Source organism: Myodes glareolus, chromosome 6 (assembly GCF_982192425.1).
Source record: "Myodes glareolus chromosome 6, mMyoGla1.1, whole genome shotgun sequence".
Lineage (NCBI taxonomy): Eukaryota > Metazoa > Chordata > Mammalia > Rodentia > Cricetidae > Myodes > Myodes glareolus.
The window spans coordinates 56,564,647-56,579,316 of NC_142031.1; the positions used below are offsets into that span (position 1 = coordinate 56,564,647).

A 14,670-nucleotide genomic window follows, 5' to 3' on the forward strand; every position below is an offset into this window, starting at 1 on the left:
TAACTCCTCTCTGCCACGCCCGACTCTACCTTAGCCACCCCTGTGCAGCTGAGTAAGTGGCACATAGAAAGACCATGACCAGAGAAGTGCTATCACTTTAGGGGTCACCCGAAGCTACCGGATCATACGTGCTGAGTTCCGGGCAGATATATATTACAGGAGGCTGGGGAGAGCCCTGGCCCTCATGTGTGGAACACACGCTTCCTCTTGCCCACACTGGCTGAGAACAGGGTCTCTCTAGGAGGCAATAGAAGGGCAGAGATGAGCAGAGGGTCCCTGAGTGCAGTGCTCCGTAGATTTATGCCTATTTACTTCCTCCTCCAAACCGTGGCATTTTTAAAAGCTCGCCATCAGATCGAAAAGGCCACCTGTGAGACCGTCCTGGAGCAGCTTATTGTTTTATTATTGTTGTTAGGATTTCTGGGTGCGTCTCCCTTTCCCTACAAGGGAAAAAAGTAAATCCTCAGGGTTCTGTTGCTGTTCTAGAAGGTTCATGTTGACCATTTTATGAGAGAGAGGATCAATAACAAAGTGTTTTGTTTCTGTTTTTGTTCTGTGTGTGTGCGCGCGCACGTGCCTGTGTGTGCTTGTGTGTATGCGTGTGGGTTTAGTTCAGGCAGCCACCTCGGCTAACACCCTGTGGAAGACAAACTCTGTAGGTGTGGACGGTGCCAGCAGGCAGCGATCTTCGTCAGATCTGCCAGCTGTCCACCCACCGCTGCCCCCTCTGCGAGTGACGTCTACCAGTACGTTTTTTTTTTTTTCCTCCTCCTTTTTCCTTTCTTGCCGGTGGGCCTTATGAATCTGGAAAACAGGGGGCACTGTTGGCAGCCACTTGGGGGAGACCGCTGTGGGCTGCCCACAGGTACATACCAGATGTTGCCCGTGTGGCCCCAACCCTTGCAGTTTCTACCTCAAGCCCCCATCTGTTCCCTCACCCCACTCCCAAGATGGCTCACTCTTTTCTCTGTCTCGCCAGCATTTAACAACATTCTTTCCCTCTCCACACAACATCCTTCCAGTTCCTCTAGCTGTAAAGTGATTTGGGGGTGGTCATTTCAGTCATGATCTGGCATGAGATTTTCTTCACGCCAGTGTGTAGTTGGCAGTTCCCCCACGCTGGGAGCCAGGCAGTGGGAAAGCACCTTTCTCCTGCTGCAGAGCCAAACGTTTTTTCCCCTGGGTGAGTGACACCAGCCCTGTCTGCTGCCCGCCCGCTGCCTCGGCCTAAGGAGCAGGAAATTCAGCGTCTCTGAATCTGTTGCTTCTGGGGCACTGGAGCTCTTCCTAGGCCACGGTGCCTGCGGTCTTCCTAGGCCACAGAAAGCGCCCCAGCCCTGCTGCAGGGGTTGCCAAGAGAGACTATGTTAGCGGCTGCAGCTGCAGCATGTGTCCAGGAAACTGCAGAGAATCTGGGGCAGGGTCCAGCTGCAGTATCCTCAGGTCAAGCATTAAGAGGGCTCACAACTGCCCTCCCGTCTGCCTCTCAATATGGTGCTCCTGAGTGTTTCTGTTAAAACGGAAAAGGGAAGAGAGAGGGGCCATGAACTAGATCCTTTCTTTATTTCCCCCTCCTTCTTGTTCCACATACGTTTTTTGCTTCCATCTCGAGCAGGCCATCCACAAGGGCCTGGCACTCTGTTATTTTTGAGATGGGTGGGGTGAGGGAAGGCCCAGATGCATGACCTCACTCTGTTGGTTTTGGTTTTTTTAAATGTCTCTGCCCACTCTGGTGGAGTCAGTTTGCCTCTGAGCCACAGCCTGTCCTCTAGACAATACAGAGAGTAGTAGACACCATCACCTCTCCCCTCAGACTGGGGACCCCATACCACGATTATCACAGTTTGTCCTCAAAGCTTAGCCCGCCCCCCTAGAGGCCAGTAGGGTATATAGAGTTCAGTTCCCTTTGGGTGCTGGGTCATTTGATACAAGAAGAACCCTGGCCCAAGCATTCTGGGTTCCCCAGGGCAGATGCCAGCCTTAAACCTAACCTCAGACTCTGGCTTACTCTGTTGGTTTTGGGGCAGTCAGCCGCAGAATCCAGGGCTGGCCCCAACATGGGTTTCCAGCTAAACACACACAAACCTCAGCAAAGTTTCAGTAGTAGTTGAGGCTTGCTTTCCTCATGGGTTTGCTCCTCGCAGTTTCCTAGAGGAGACAAGCTGAGAAGCAGCCATGGGTGTTCCCAGAAGAATGCTAGAGAAGAAGTCTCCAGAAAGAGACTAGGTGTGTGACCTGGGGAGCTCACGCTCTCTTTCCCTCCCCATCCCCATCTTCTCTCCACAGATCCCCTGACCACCACACCACCCCCGCCTGTGGCTAAGACATCAGCCGCACTAGAAGGCATGAGCCAGCCAAGCAAGCCCTCCCAAGCCGGGGCCTCGCAGAGCAAGCCCCCACCCCTGCCGCCCCAGCCACCCAGCCGCCTGCCTCAGAAGAAGCCATCTTCCGGGTAACTGTTGCCCCTGCCTGGCCACTCTGTGCCTGGGCACAGCAGCCAACACTGCCTCTCCCATTCAGAGGGCTTCCAGTGGTCTTGGCCCCATTTCTGCATCTGTTGGGATTTCTGTGTGAGCCCTGGACATCTCCCATGTTTCTGTCATGCTAGGGTGAGAAGCCAAGTGCTGGGTAACTTACTGACCAGCTCTCGAGGGTCTTCACATTAATTCTGCGAGGATGTTCTTAGCTGAAGGCGTACTACACACTTAAATCTTAAACCTGCATAATCAATTTAGATTTTTGTGCTTTAACACTGGGATTTTTGGAGTCAAGTTTTTAAGAAACTGAGCCCCCACTGGTTCTGTGTTTTGCTCCCTAGAAACATTATCTTGAATGTATGGTCCTTCCACGGGGTCACTGAGATGTTTCCTACAGACAAGGGCTTTTTCCTTCATGCACACACTGCAGAGGGATCCAGTTACCTTTTTGACAGCATTTAAAATTCTTTAAATTTTATTTTATGTTTATGAGTGTTTTGCCTGCTTGTATGTCTGTACCCGTATATCTGGTGCCCAAAGAGGCCAGATGAGGGTGTCAGAGCCCCTGGAACTGGAGCTAAAGGTGGTTGTGAGTCACCGTGTGGGTGCTGAGAATCGAACCTGTGTCCTGGAAGAGTAGCCAGTGTTCTGAACCACCAAGCTATCTCTTCAGCGCCCCCCCCATCTCTAAATCTCTTACTCTATGCTTTTATAGTAGAAAGTAGATTTCGTTTGAGTCTTCTTTTTGTGGACTCGCTACTAAGGTGTGCGGTCTGGGTGGGAGGTGACATGGTCAGAGCTACAGGATACCAATGTCTGTGTACACAAACTTTCCTTCATCTCTTTCTGTGGTCTGTAGCTCTCTCTATTGGAACCCGGGAGTTTATATCACCGTATCCGCCTTCTCTCACATAGGCAGCGCCAGCACTTCATGTTATGAGACATACTCTCTTAGCTGTGTGCATGTGAGTCCCATCACCAGGGTTGCAGGGTAGCACAGTGGAGTGGTTTATCTTTTCTGTAGCTAGCACCCCCACACACGCACCCAGGATGGAAATTGTTTGGTAAAGACTGGTGTCATGGAGGGCTCCCCACTTTGTGGACTTGGAAGCTGTTGCTCCCTCAGCAACACTTCAGCCAGTCAGCTGACCGCAATGCCCTCATACGTACGATCTCTTCCGGTGGTGTGACTTCCTGAAGACCTGGGCCCAAGACAGGCCGCCCCAGACAGGCCAGGCCGTGTTACTTTTGCCCTGTTATTTGTGTGAGCAGTGCTGGAAGCTGGGCCTGAGTGTGTGGAGAGGGTTCTGTTGGGACACAGAACAGCGGTGACTGTGCATTCATCCTCTCGGCTCCCACTTGCCACTCTCTTTCTCAGTCATGCAGTCGCTCCTTCCCGTGAACATTCTCCTGGCTCTGCCTCCGTCTGACCTAGAGGCCAAAGCCTTCTTTCCCTGCTTGGGTCAGGTCCAGTTCCAGCATCAGCACTTGGACCTGCAACCTCTAGCGCCTTCCCCCACCCCAACCTCTACCCAGGCCATCTGTCCCCTGCTGCGCCATAGTCTTCTTACCTCACCCAGGTTGGATTTTTAGTGTGATCAGATCACTCACCCCCAGCCCGACCTTCCCCCACCTCTAACAAACCTCTTGGCTAGATGCTTTAAATCCCGCCCCCGCCCTCACTGTCTCTTCTAATATAACTCCCACTTCGCAGCTGTCAGCCGCATTGGCCATTCCTTTAAATGTGCCATCTTGGTTTTATCGAATTATCCAACTGTTCCGTGCTCCCCCAGATCCCAGAGGTGAAATCTGGGTACATGCGCCTGGTTGACCCCCAGACCCAAGGCCCCATGCCTTCCTGACTCCTCCCCCATCGTCCTTTGAAGAGGAAAGGTGATGGGGGCAGCATGTTAGCTTCTCGTACCCTTCACCAAAGCCTGCCCCCTAGAGGTGGGGCCTGGAGCACCATCCCCAGCTGGATTCCTCAGTACCGCCGTCTTCCTCAGTCCCCGTGTTGTTTCTGTGCCAGAGGGGTCTTCTCAATTTTGCCTTTTTAGTTTTCCATTTCCATCCTCACAGGAAATCGAACTCTCTTTATAGCATCCGGGTTTTGTTCACCCTATTATATCTGTTATATCTCGTTTTTTAAGAACTGAATGATTTGGGGGAGGGGTGGGCATTTGCCTTGCTGGCTTCTGGGGTTTGGCCTCTGTGGTAGAAGCCATTTCCTGTAAATGTCCCTGCGTGCTGCTGTTCTGCTTCAGGTGAGACCTCACACCCTCAGGCCAGGTTGCACGTGGTATTTCTTCACTGTCACAGAAGCTCAAGAGAAGCAGTGTGAAGAAGGAGGGGCTTACTTTGGTTCACAGGCCTACCAAGGGCCGCTTGGCTCCACTGTGCTTGGCCTGTGGGGAGGCAAGCATGTCACAGTGGCAGAGACCAAACTGTTGACCTCCTAACAGCAGGAAGCAGGGGTCTGGAATGGAGAGTGGGCTGTAGCCATGCTTGGTAGGTCCTGCAAAGGCATGCCCCTAGGGGCCCTGTCTCCTAGTTGCTGTTTCCTTAATGAAGCATGATTAAATAAAAACTCAGAGAGAGAGATTTGGGTTCAGCCTGAAGATCCGAAAAGGAAGGCAGCCAGCCACTTACCTGGCTCTTACCTCAACCTCCGTCCAAAATAGCGATCCTGCCTCCAGAAATCTCAAAATGAGAATGTTTTTGAGATCCGGTTCCTTCCGTTTTAGAATCTTCTCTAGGGCTGGGATTATAGGCATGCACCACTGTGATTAAAGACATACTCTGCCTGGTCGGTTCCTATGTCAACTAGTGTGGCTACTGGGATTAAAGGTGCGTGTTATTGTGGCTACCAGGATTAAAGGTGTGTGTCACCATTCCCTGGTCTGTAAGGCTGACCAGAGGGGCCGCTTTACTCTCAGATCTTCAGGCAGGCTTTATCTATTAAAGTACAGTTGAAATGACACCACTTTAACACCACTTCCCCAAAGTACATCATCTGGCAAGTGAGCATTTAACATGGGAACCTTCTGGGGGGTCGTTTCTATCTAGGCGCTAGCTAACAATAGGTTTTCCTGAGGTAGTATGGCTGTTTGTCTAGAGATCTCATAGTCTGAGTGGTTCCCCCCCCCCCCCCCGCCGTTGGGCAACCTCAGTTCAATGTGTCTGCCTGAAAGGTATATGATTTCTGGGAGTCACATTAAAATTAATCTTAAACTTAATCCCTTTGCTTTGAAGATGTTCTCTCCAGCTGCCCCCGTGTCCCTAGGTGAGATGTCCTGTGCTGTGCCCTCCATGGAATGGAAGCTGTCTTCAGTGCACTGGGGACGGTAGCTGGAAGTCCAGGGACTTGCCGGTTCCTGACGTAGTTTTGGGGATTTCTGCTGTCATTTGCTCTTGGCGAAGCCTCTTGTTTATTTCACAGCCTGCTACGTCTCCCACTTGCAGAGGCTTTTGGCCTGACAGGGATGTTACTCTATAGACCCGGGGACTATTCTAGGACTTCCCTTACCCTTGTGTAAGCGTTTCCTGCTTGGTCAGCTGGGCTAATCGCAATTCTTTCTGACATTTCTAGTTCTTTCCTTTTCAGGTCTTGTTCATTTGGCTTGAGTTTTCACTTTTGCTTGAGGAATGAAAGTATTTTTTATATGCTATCTTTCCCCCTCCCACCTTTTTCCCTCTTTATTCCTCTCTCCCCACCCCACTTTCTTCATGATCCTGGGGGTGGTACCCAGAGCTTCATGCCTGCTATGAGTGTGTTTCTCACTGAGCGGCAGTCCCAGGCTACAGCTTGACATTTGAAAATCAGAATGCTTGTGTACTGCTTTGCCAAGACATCTTGCTAGAACCCCAAGTGCACACTTGCACTGTAACATTCTTAAACAGTGGTTTGAAGGTTGGCTGCTGAGTTAACACCGTGACAAGTATGCTTGCTTCCCAGGCCCCTCTGCTAACAGCCGAGGGTTGTGCTTCTCCTGGTCCTTGTGTGCCTTTCCTCTTCCCTCTTGTAATGTTCTTGGATTCTCTGCCTCCTGTGTGCTACTTTTTACGGTGCCAGGTCATGTCTTGAAGTTCTGGACAAGAAACAGTGGGCTCCTGGCACTCCGAGGGCACGCGAGATCAGTGGTACTCGCCGGCAAGTGACAGGTCATGGCGTCCCTCCCAGCTGCTTCCCCGGGGCTCACAAGAGCCAAGCTAGGGCTGCAGATGAGTTTTCCCACTGGTTTTAGTCCAACTGAGAGAGAAGGTGGAGGATGAGAAAGCAGATGATGTTAGGGTGTACTTCTCCGAGGCAGATTTTGATGAATGGAACCAGGCTGTCACTGTTGGTAGAGTTCCAGTTTAAGGGAAGACATGGTGTATAGTCTTTGTAATGGAAGCCCACTCCTCCCCTAACCATTTGAACAAGATACAAACCTATCATTTCGTATTTGTTCTCTTAGAGCAGGAGACAGCCAGAGCAGGCCCACAGGCCAGCTGCCGCCACCGCTTATGCCCACGAGTCCCAAGTTATCGGTGGGTTTTGCGGCATGTGAGATTTCTTGCACTTGCAGATTTTAGTGCCTGTATCCTCGTTCCTTTTTTTTTCCTTGCCGTGAAGAGACACCGTGGTCATGGCAACTTACAGAAGGAGTTCATTGGGGCTCATGGTGTCATGGTCTGAGCTCATCGTCATCAGGGTGGGGGCGTGGCAGCAAGTAGGCAGGCGTGGCCCAGGAACAGCAACTGAGAGCTCATATCCTGAGCCACAGGCGCGAGGCAGAGACAGGTTGGGGAGGCACTAACCGGGCCTGGCATAGGCTTTTGAAACCTCAGAGTTCACCACCCCTAATGACAAACCTCCTCCAACAAGGCCACACCTCCTAACCCTTCCCAAACAGTTCCACCAACTGGGGACCAAGCAGTATTTAAGTGTATGAGCCTATTGGGGCCATTCTCATTCAAACCACCACACCTGTAAGTGACATTTTGCTGGCATGGCAACACCATCCATGGTACCTTCCCACCTCATTAGCAGACAAAGCTAATGGTTGTCATAGAGACTAACTCACAAAAATTTGACCTTTGACTTTTTATGTATTAGCATAAGTTAGCCTTGAACTAGTGACCCTTCTTCTGTTTACCTGGCCTTTGAGGGCAAGGCTGGCTGACTATGGTCCTCTGCTGAGTAGCTCTTGTGAGCCCTTCATTGACCACAGAGTATGCTGTCGGCAACACAGCTTCATAATGTCTGCTAGGACATATGTGCCCAGAGGCAGTGGGGATCAAGTTGGGTCTTTGTTTAGGTTTTTCAGCCCCTTGAAAATAAGAATACCACCAAGTTGTGTTTTCTTCCCTCTCATCCTGAGTCTGCAGACCAGCGCCCAGACAGACTCACTGGGGCTGCAGAGGAAGTGACCTGTGGTGGAAAGAATGCTATCCCAGGCTGCCTCCCTGCTTCCTCGGCCCCTCCCAAGGCTCGCCTGCCCAATTGTTTGTCTGACTTCCTGCTAGGTCCCCCAACATCCCTAGGCGACAGAAGAGAAAGCCCTCTTAGCCCTCCCCAGACCCTGGTCCCTTTTCTCTTTAGAGAATTCACAGAGCTAGTGTCCCATCTTCTATAGCTGAAAAGTCTTCTCTGTAGATTCACCAGTGGTGAATCTGAGTAGATAGAGCCCCCCTCTGTCAGCCGTGAGAACCACTCCTGTCTGTCTCTACTGCATGCTGGAGGAAATGCTGGACACAGGGTTCAGTGGGCCTGCCATCAGCCATGTTGGTTCCCAGAGCAGGGGCCCGGGAGTTCAGAGGCATGCGTGATGTCGTGATGCTGTGTGTGACTTGTGGTGATGTGATGTCTGCAGAGACCCTGACAGAGCCACCCAGGCCTGATATTAAGCTCCAGCCCCTCCCCTTTCACGGGATGATGGAGGCTCAAGTCGGGGCTGGAGTAAGCAAATGAGTGGAAGCAGTGATAGGTGCTTAGCTTCTGCCCCAGGCCACCGTGAACAGGGGTCCCTGCCGTGCTGGGTTTAGGATCAGGATGTAGCACTTTGCTCTGGACCTTTCCCTTTCAAGGGTGGGGCTGGGGTGGCAGTTACAGCAAGCACCAGCTTGAGCACAGATCGGGGTCCCTTATCAAGGGCATAAGGTCATAGCAGGTAGCCTGGGTGAGCAATAAATCTGTATTTCCTTCCTTCTAGGACTGACAAGCCAACCCCACTGATCAACAAAGGCCAGTCAAGAGTGCCTGGTAATTATTTAACTTGGAACAGGTTGATTTGTGGGTGGGTGGGGGTGGCGTGTCTAGATAGCTGGTCAGCCCTGGTCAGGGCCTGGAAGCTTAAGTTTCTTACACTGTAAAGCCGGGAAGTTCTCTGCCTTCTACAGGACTTCTCTCTTGATACCACAAAATGCACGGAGAGCCCCGCTTTTAGACATAACTCCGTGGCGCTTACAGCTGCTGTCTCAGAGTTAAAATGGATGGGCTGGGGCTGGGGGTGTCTTGTAAAGTTGCTTTGTCTTGGCCCTAACACAGAGGATTGATCTCTCTGACAGAAGCTCCAGGCCCTCTGTCCAACGCCATGGCCCTGCAACCCCCAGCACCCATGCCTAGGAAGTCACAGGCGGTAAGTGAACAAGCCTGCTATCCTGTCCCTGGCTCTACCCATTGGGATTGCTCCAAGGCAACCAAGCTTTCTGTTTCTCCTGGGCGGAGGACTGAGGACTTTTTTCTGGTGCTGTTTCTTGACTGGGGAGCTGACCAGCTTGACCATCTGTTCACTGCCACAATAGAGTCCCCGCCAGTGCCAGACCCCGGGGGTTTCATTTCCCAGGCTTATCCCGGCTTGCCTGACCTCTGTGAGTTTCCCAGCCCAGGTGCGTGGCTCATGAGGCAAGCAGAAGACAGAGGCTCGTTCTGTCACACTGGCCCCTGCACTAGCCCCTCACCCTTTCTCTCCTGACACAGACCAAGGCTAAGCCCAAGCGAGTCAAAGCGCTTTACAACTGCGTGGCTGACAACCCGGACGAGCTGACTTTCTCTGAGGGGGATGTGATCATTGTGGATGGAGAAGAAGATCAGGAGTGGTGGGTGAGTCGGGGGGCCGTGAAGCCTGTGCACAAGTCGGGGGGTGCATGGAGGGTCTGTGTACAAGTCGGGTGGAGCCGTGGGGGGGTGGCACCTGTGCACAAGTCGTGGGGGGCATGGAGGGTCTGTGCACAAGTCAGGGTGGAGCCGTGGGGGGGAGTGGCGCCTGTGCACAAGTCAGGGTGGAGCCGTGGGGGGGTGGCGCCTGTGCACAAGTCAGAGTGGAGCCGTGGGGGGGGGGAGTGGCGCCTGTGCACAAGTCAGGGTGGAGCCGTGGGGGGTGGCGCCTGTGCACAAGTCAGGGTGGAGCCGTGGGGGGAGTGGCGCCTGTGCACAAGTCAGAGTGGAGCCGTGGGGGGGAGTGGTGCCTGTGCACAAATCAGGGTGGAGCCGTGGGGGGGGAGTGGTGCCTGTGCACAAATCAGGGTGGAGCCGTGGGGGGGCCTGTGCACAAGTCAGAGTGGAGCGGCTCGTGGGGAGGGGAGCTGTGCACAAGTCGGGGTGGAGCCGTGGGGGAGGCTGTGCACAAGACAAGGGAAGCCCTCAGCCTAAGCAGCCTAGGTCTGCTGCTACCGCCAGATTAACATGCAGTGCCTTCCACATCCTCTGGTGTCTTCTGTATGGACATCCTCCTCTGAGTGCGCCTGATCTGTCCTCAGGTGTAGCTGGAAGTGTTCTCCGTCCCGCTGGTCCCCCCTGGACTGGTTTTCCTCCGCTCGCCTGTTCCTGAAGCCACTTATGAAATATATGAAATAACCACTCTGAGGCTTATTATCAGTTACAGTTGGCCACTGTCTTAGGCTTCTTACTGGCGAGCTCTAACTATTAAATTAACCAAATCGCCACAAGGTTGTGGCTTACTGGTAATGTTTCTTTCTCCTTTGGTTGGCTACATGGCATCTCCTTGACTCCGCTTTCTGTCTCTGTCTCTCTCTCTCTCTCTCTCTCTCTGTGTTATCTTTGTTTAGATTTTCCACCTAGCTTTACTCTGTTAAGCCATTGACCAAAACAGCGTTATTCATCAACCAAAAATATTCAGAAGGACGTCCCACGTCACTTAGGTGAACACCTCACTATTATAATGAATGGGCCACTCGAGCTCCATTTCCAGAGCACCCTTGACCTGAACTGGGAGTGTTGTGGCCATAAATTCCACACGCAGCCCTCCACTGCCAATGTGTGGAGCGAGGCATCCAGAGAGCTAGGCTCAGGGCAGAGTCCTGTGTCACTTTGATCCCGACACAGGCTGCACCCTGCTCAGCATCCAGCTGGTACAAGAGCAGCGTGGGACTGAGCTTCTCCCAGCAGCCCCTGTCGTTCAGACCCGACCACTTAACAGGTGGAGGACCTGGGCAGCAGGTGCTTAGATCTATACATCTGAGTGACATCATCTCCGAAAGGAAGTCGTGCACAGCACTGCAGCCGAGATGCCATGGGGACCAGCAGTAATGACATGGGTGGTAGGCTGGGGATGAGGGTGTAGGGACGAACCCGTGGAATGGAGTGTACCTAGAGAGAGCTCAGCATGGACTGCCACCCAGTGGGCACTCGGGGCCCTGCCCTTTAGACAAAACTCAGATACCAAGTGTTTCAAAAGGTCCCTTGGGACTTGGGGAGGCACTTTGCTTGTCAGCCACAAGGAGTTTGACCTGATCCGTCTGTAGCTGCCTGTCCCTTCTGCAGCCTAACCCCCAAGTTCTCTGGTGGGTCTGTGGCTCCACCCTGCAGTACCATTGCTGGTAGTTTGTCACATTTCTTGAAGCAACTAAGGGAAGAAGTTCCCTTACTTCCATTCCCATCACTTTCCTCGGCACCTCAGCTCCCAGACTCCTTCCTCTTCTGTGTGCTGAGGAACTCCCGTGTATGGCTGGGCCTGGGCAGAGTCCTGCACTGGGCTCCAGGAACCTGGCCTCACCCCTCCACATACACACCCACAACACCTACCACCAGGAAGCAGGGTTGGAATCACTGTATTTCATCCTGTGTGGTGGATGGATTCCAACCTGACTCAAGCTAACCCAGTGGAAAGCGTCTGTTTCCAAGAGTATGGAAAATCTGGACAGCCACAAAAGAAGTAAATGTTACCGTGACTACAGAGCCTGCCTCTCCTGAGAACCCAGCGTTCTCAGTGGCAATCTGGAAAAAAAAAAAGTGTAGTTTGACAATTTGCTAATATCATGGACATGGTTGAGATTATACATGTGTATAATTTATGCTATTTACCCAGACTGAATTTTTTTCAGTCTGGCATTTTCTACAAATGCCTGATGAAATATGAATGGGGCCACATCATTACTTTGGCCAAGTTTTATACAGTTTCTTCACTCACGGACGAAGTGGGAGTGGATCCAAGATGACTCCCCTGGTGTCTTTCGTCCTGCTGGGACCCAGGGGCAACATCTCTCTGCTCCCCTGTAGCCGTCTGAGAGTGTATGAGGGCTTGTGGAAGGAGGCAAGCACAGGTGGGAAGGAAAAAGAAAAGAAATGGCTTAGCTGTTTTTCCATCATTCTCGGGCAGAAATTCCTCTGCACAAACAAGTATGTGTTACCCCTCTGAGTCGCTGACGTTTATAACCCAAACTTGCTCGTTTCAGATTGGCCACATCGACGGAGACCCCAGCCGCAAAGGAGCCTTTCCCGTCTCGTTCGTGCACTTTATTGCTGACTGAGTTGCTAACTGAGCAGAAGGCCTTTCTTTAATCATGACGTTCCATTTTGTCATTGGTACCGAGGCTGGCTATAGCCGGTCTCCTGGATCCTTGCCGTATGGCCACCCATCGTCTCATAGTACCATTTTGTTCTGAAAACTCAAAGGCAGTTTTTATATTCAAGCAGATTCTTTTTATAGGTTGTGGTTTTCATGCAACATTGCTATACTTTTACTAGGAAAAGCCGAATGTCCTAAGAGTGAGGGGGCAAGAGGCTATTTTAACTGTAGACCCAGGATCCTGCATTTTCAGGAGTAGCTAAGCCTAAAAATGCTTAGACGAATTTGGAGGATTCTTCCAGCTTTCCTTAGCGCGGTTCTGCCATTGCTTAGCTTTGGCACTGTCGGTTCAGCTGACCGGAACCGCGCTGCTTCAGTCTGTTGCCGTACCCTGAGCTTTGTCCACAGACGCCATCCATTCCCCTGTAAGACATATATTCCTCTGAGACCCAGCCAGTGTCTGTTTAAAGCAACTTGGCAATTTACACGTTAGCCTTGTACTTTTCCGGCCTCAGCCCAAGGTGGCAGCTGCCATGATCCTGCATGTATGTATGACCCGTTGTTGTGAACAGTCATACCTGGCATACTACTGATGGGCTATTAGGACATCGCAATTTTAGCAGTCTGTTCTGCACCAGTATTCTTAAATTGCAGTTCCTGAATTTGGTTGAAAATTGAGGATGATGGATTGCAAAAAGCCCTTGAAACCAGCTTGTGTGCCCTAGGTGTTTTAGGATTTGCCTCCTTCAACGTCCCCCGTCACTCAGAAAGCAACTGTACACGAGTGGGTGCAGACCACAGTGAGAGGCAGATGCCTCATTGTGTCCTCGTGTGTGCCACTGCCTTCCCCTCCCAGCTCCCAAGGACACCTGCTCTGCTTAGTGTCTTGTCTTTAATAGGATTCTCCAAAAGGAATGGTAGTTACACTGTTTTGAAATTTAGCCTGTTCAGTTGTTTGTATTCAAGAGCATATCAGAAATCTGTAGATCCTGGGGAGCCCAGTACCCCCAGACATCCCAGTTACACTATGTAAGGCCTCACGTAACTTTGAAACTCACAATATGTGGGGTGGGGGTGGGGGACTATAGGTTGTTGTATATGATAGAAATCAAAACTCATTTGTTTCATGAACTTGACTGTCATACCTCTATTTAATAACTGTAAGCATAAAAGTCATGGTAGAGAGATGGGAAATTCTGGCACGCTTTTGGAATAAAGAGGCGAGTATAGGGTGTGAACAAGAGTTGGACTGCGAGCAAAAGGAACGGACTGAAGTGTAGGCTTGGCAACAAGGCAGTGATGTTGTCCAGGCGACACCTGATCGAAGCAGCTCCGTCTTTACTGTCTTTGCACAAGGCTCTTACGAGCACGGAGCTTTCCTTTCTTTGTCTCAAGGCAATCAGGACAAACTGGAATGTTTTATGATGCTATATAGTGATTGTCTCCTGTCTTTCAGATTCTGGGTAAAAACATGTTAGATCTGTATCAAAGGTCAGTCCCCCTCCCCCCACCCCTTCTCAACACTACTTGTTACGTTCACTACTTGTTCATTTCTATCGTTTAAGTCCTTCTAGCCACTTTTCTCGTAGACCCGAGAGGATGGACAGATGCATTTGCACAGTGTACCTCTTTACAGTGCCCCTCACCCACCATGCATCTGTATCATCCTCTTTGGTGACCTGGTGCCAGCTCTCTGAGGAATCACGTTGATGCATATCAACATTGGAACTCCAGTCCCAAGCTAACCTATCAGGTTCACTGGTACTTAAATGCCTAGGAAACATTTTCCCACTTTCTGGTGGTGCTATTGTGTGGTAACGGATAGTGCTTTCTACCAGAAGAGAAATTTAATCGACTTCCCTCCTAATTATCCTTTCTTAGTTATTTGCTCTCTGCAAATTGAGAAAACTGAAAGGAAAACATTGTAGATATCTATTTATATTTAAAGTTTACATTTCATGAGTGTCAGCCGTGGAATTTGGGCTTCATTTTTATTTTTATTTTATTTTTTGCCACTTTCCGTCAGGTCTGACTTGGAGGGAAGAGGACTCAGAATATGGTGCGCAGACTAGTGTGATCTGTTGAGGGTGAGGATGAACTGCAGCCTAGAATGCTATTTTGAGATGTGTGATACTCGATTCATTCACTCGGTTACTTTGGTCTAGTTGCAGCGCAACTGTATATACTGTATAACCTAAACGGATTATTTTCATTGTCCTAATGCAGTGATTTATAATTAGAGCATGTTTAATAAATTGATTTCCTGTTAACCAGTCATTTGACTGGAAAAAAAAATAAAGTACTTTTAAATGGACATGGTTTTCCTCTTTCAAGTATTAGCTGTTGGCAGTAGAGGGTATGAACCGTAAGATCCTTTTAAACCCATTCACGAAAACCAGCAGATG

The 14,670-nt window shown here is 50.8% G+C and overlaps 1 protein-coding gene across 3 annotated transcripts in view; it reads left to right on the forward strand.

Annotated features, from left to right (window-relative positions):
* Asap2 (ArfGAP with SH3 domain, ankyrin repeat and PH domain 2) overlaps nt 1-14,579 on the forward strand; it is a 155,909-nt gene extending 141,330 nt beyond the window's left edge. For 2 of the 3 annotated variants that reach the window (XM_048439776.3, XM_085690838.2), the window contains 6 exons: nt 612-746; nt 2,287-2,452; nt 8,672-8,721; nt 9,027-9,097; nt 9,439-9,561; nt 12,153-14,579. In XM_048439776.3, coding sequence (XP_048295733.3) covers nt 612-746; nt 2,287-2,452; nt 8,672-8,721; nt 9,027-9,097; nt 9,439-9,561; nt 12,153-12,227 — 620 coding nt within the window. In that variant the 3' untranslated portion in view covers nt 12,228-14,579. The remainder of the gene's footprint in view (nt 1-611; nt 747-2,286; nt 2,453-8,671; nt 8,722-9,026; nt 9,098-9,438; nt 9,562-12,152) is intronic. The other variant, XM_048439778.3, reaches the window with a different exon arrangement.
* The last annotated feature ends 91 nt before the right edge of the window (nt 14,580-14,670 follow it).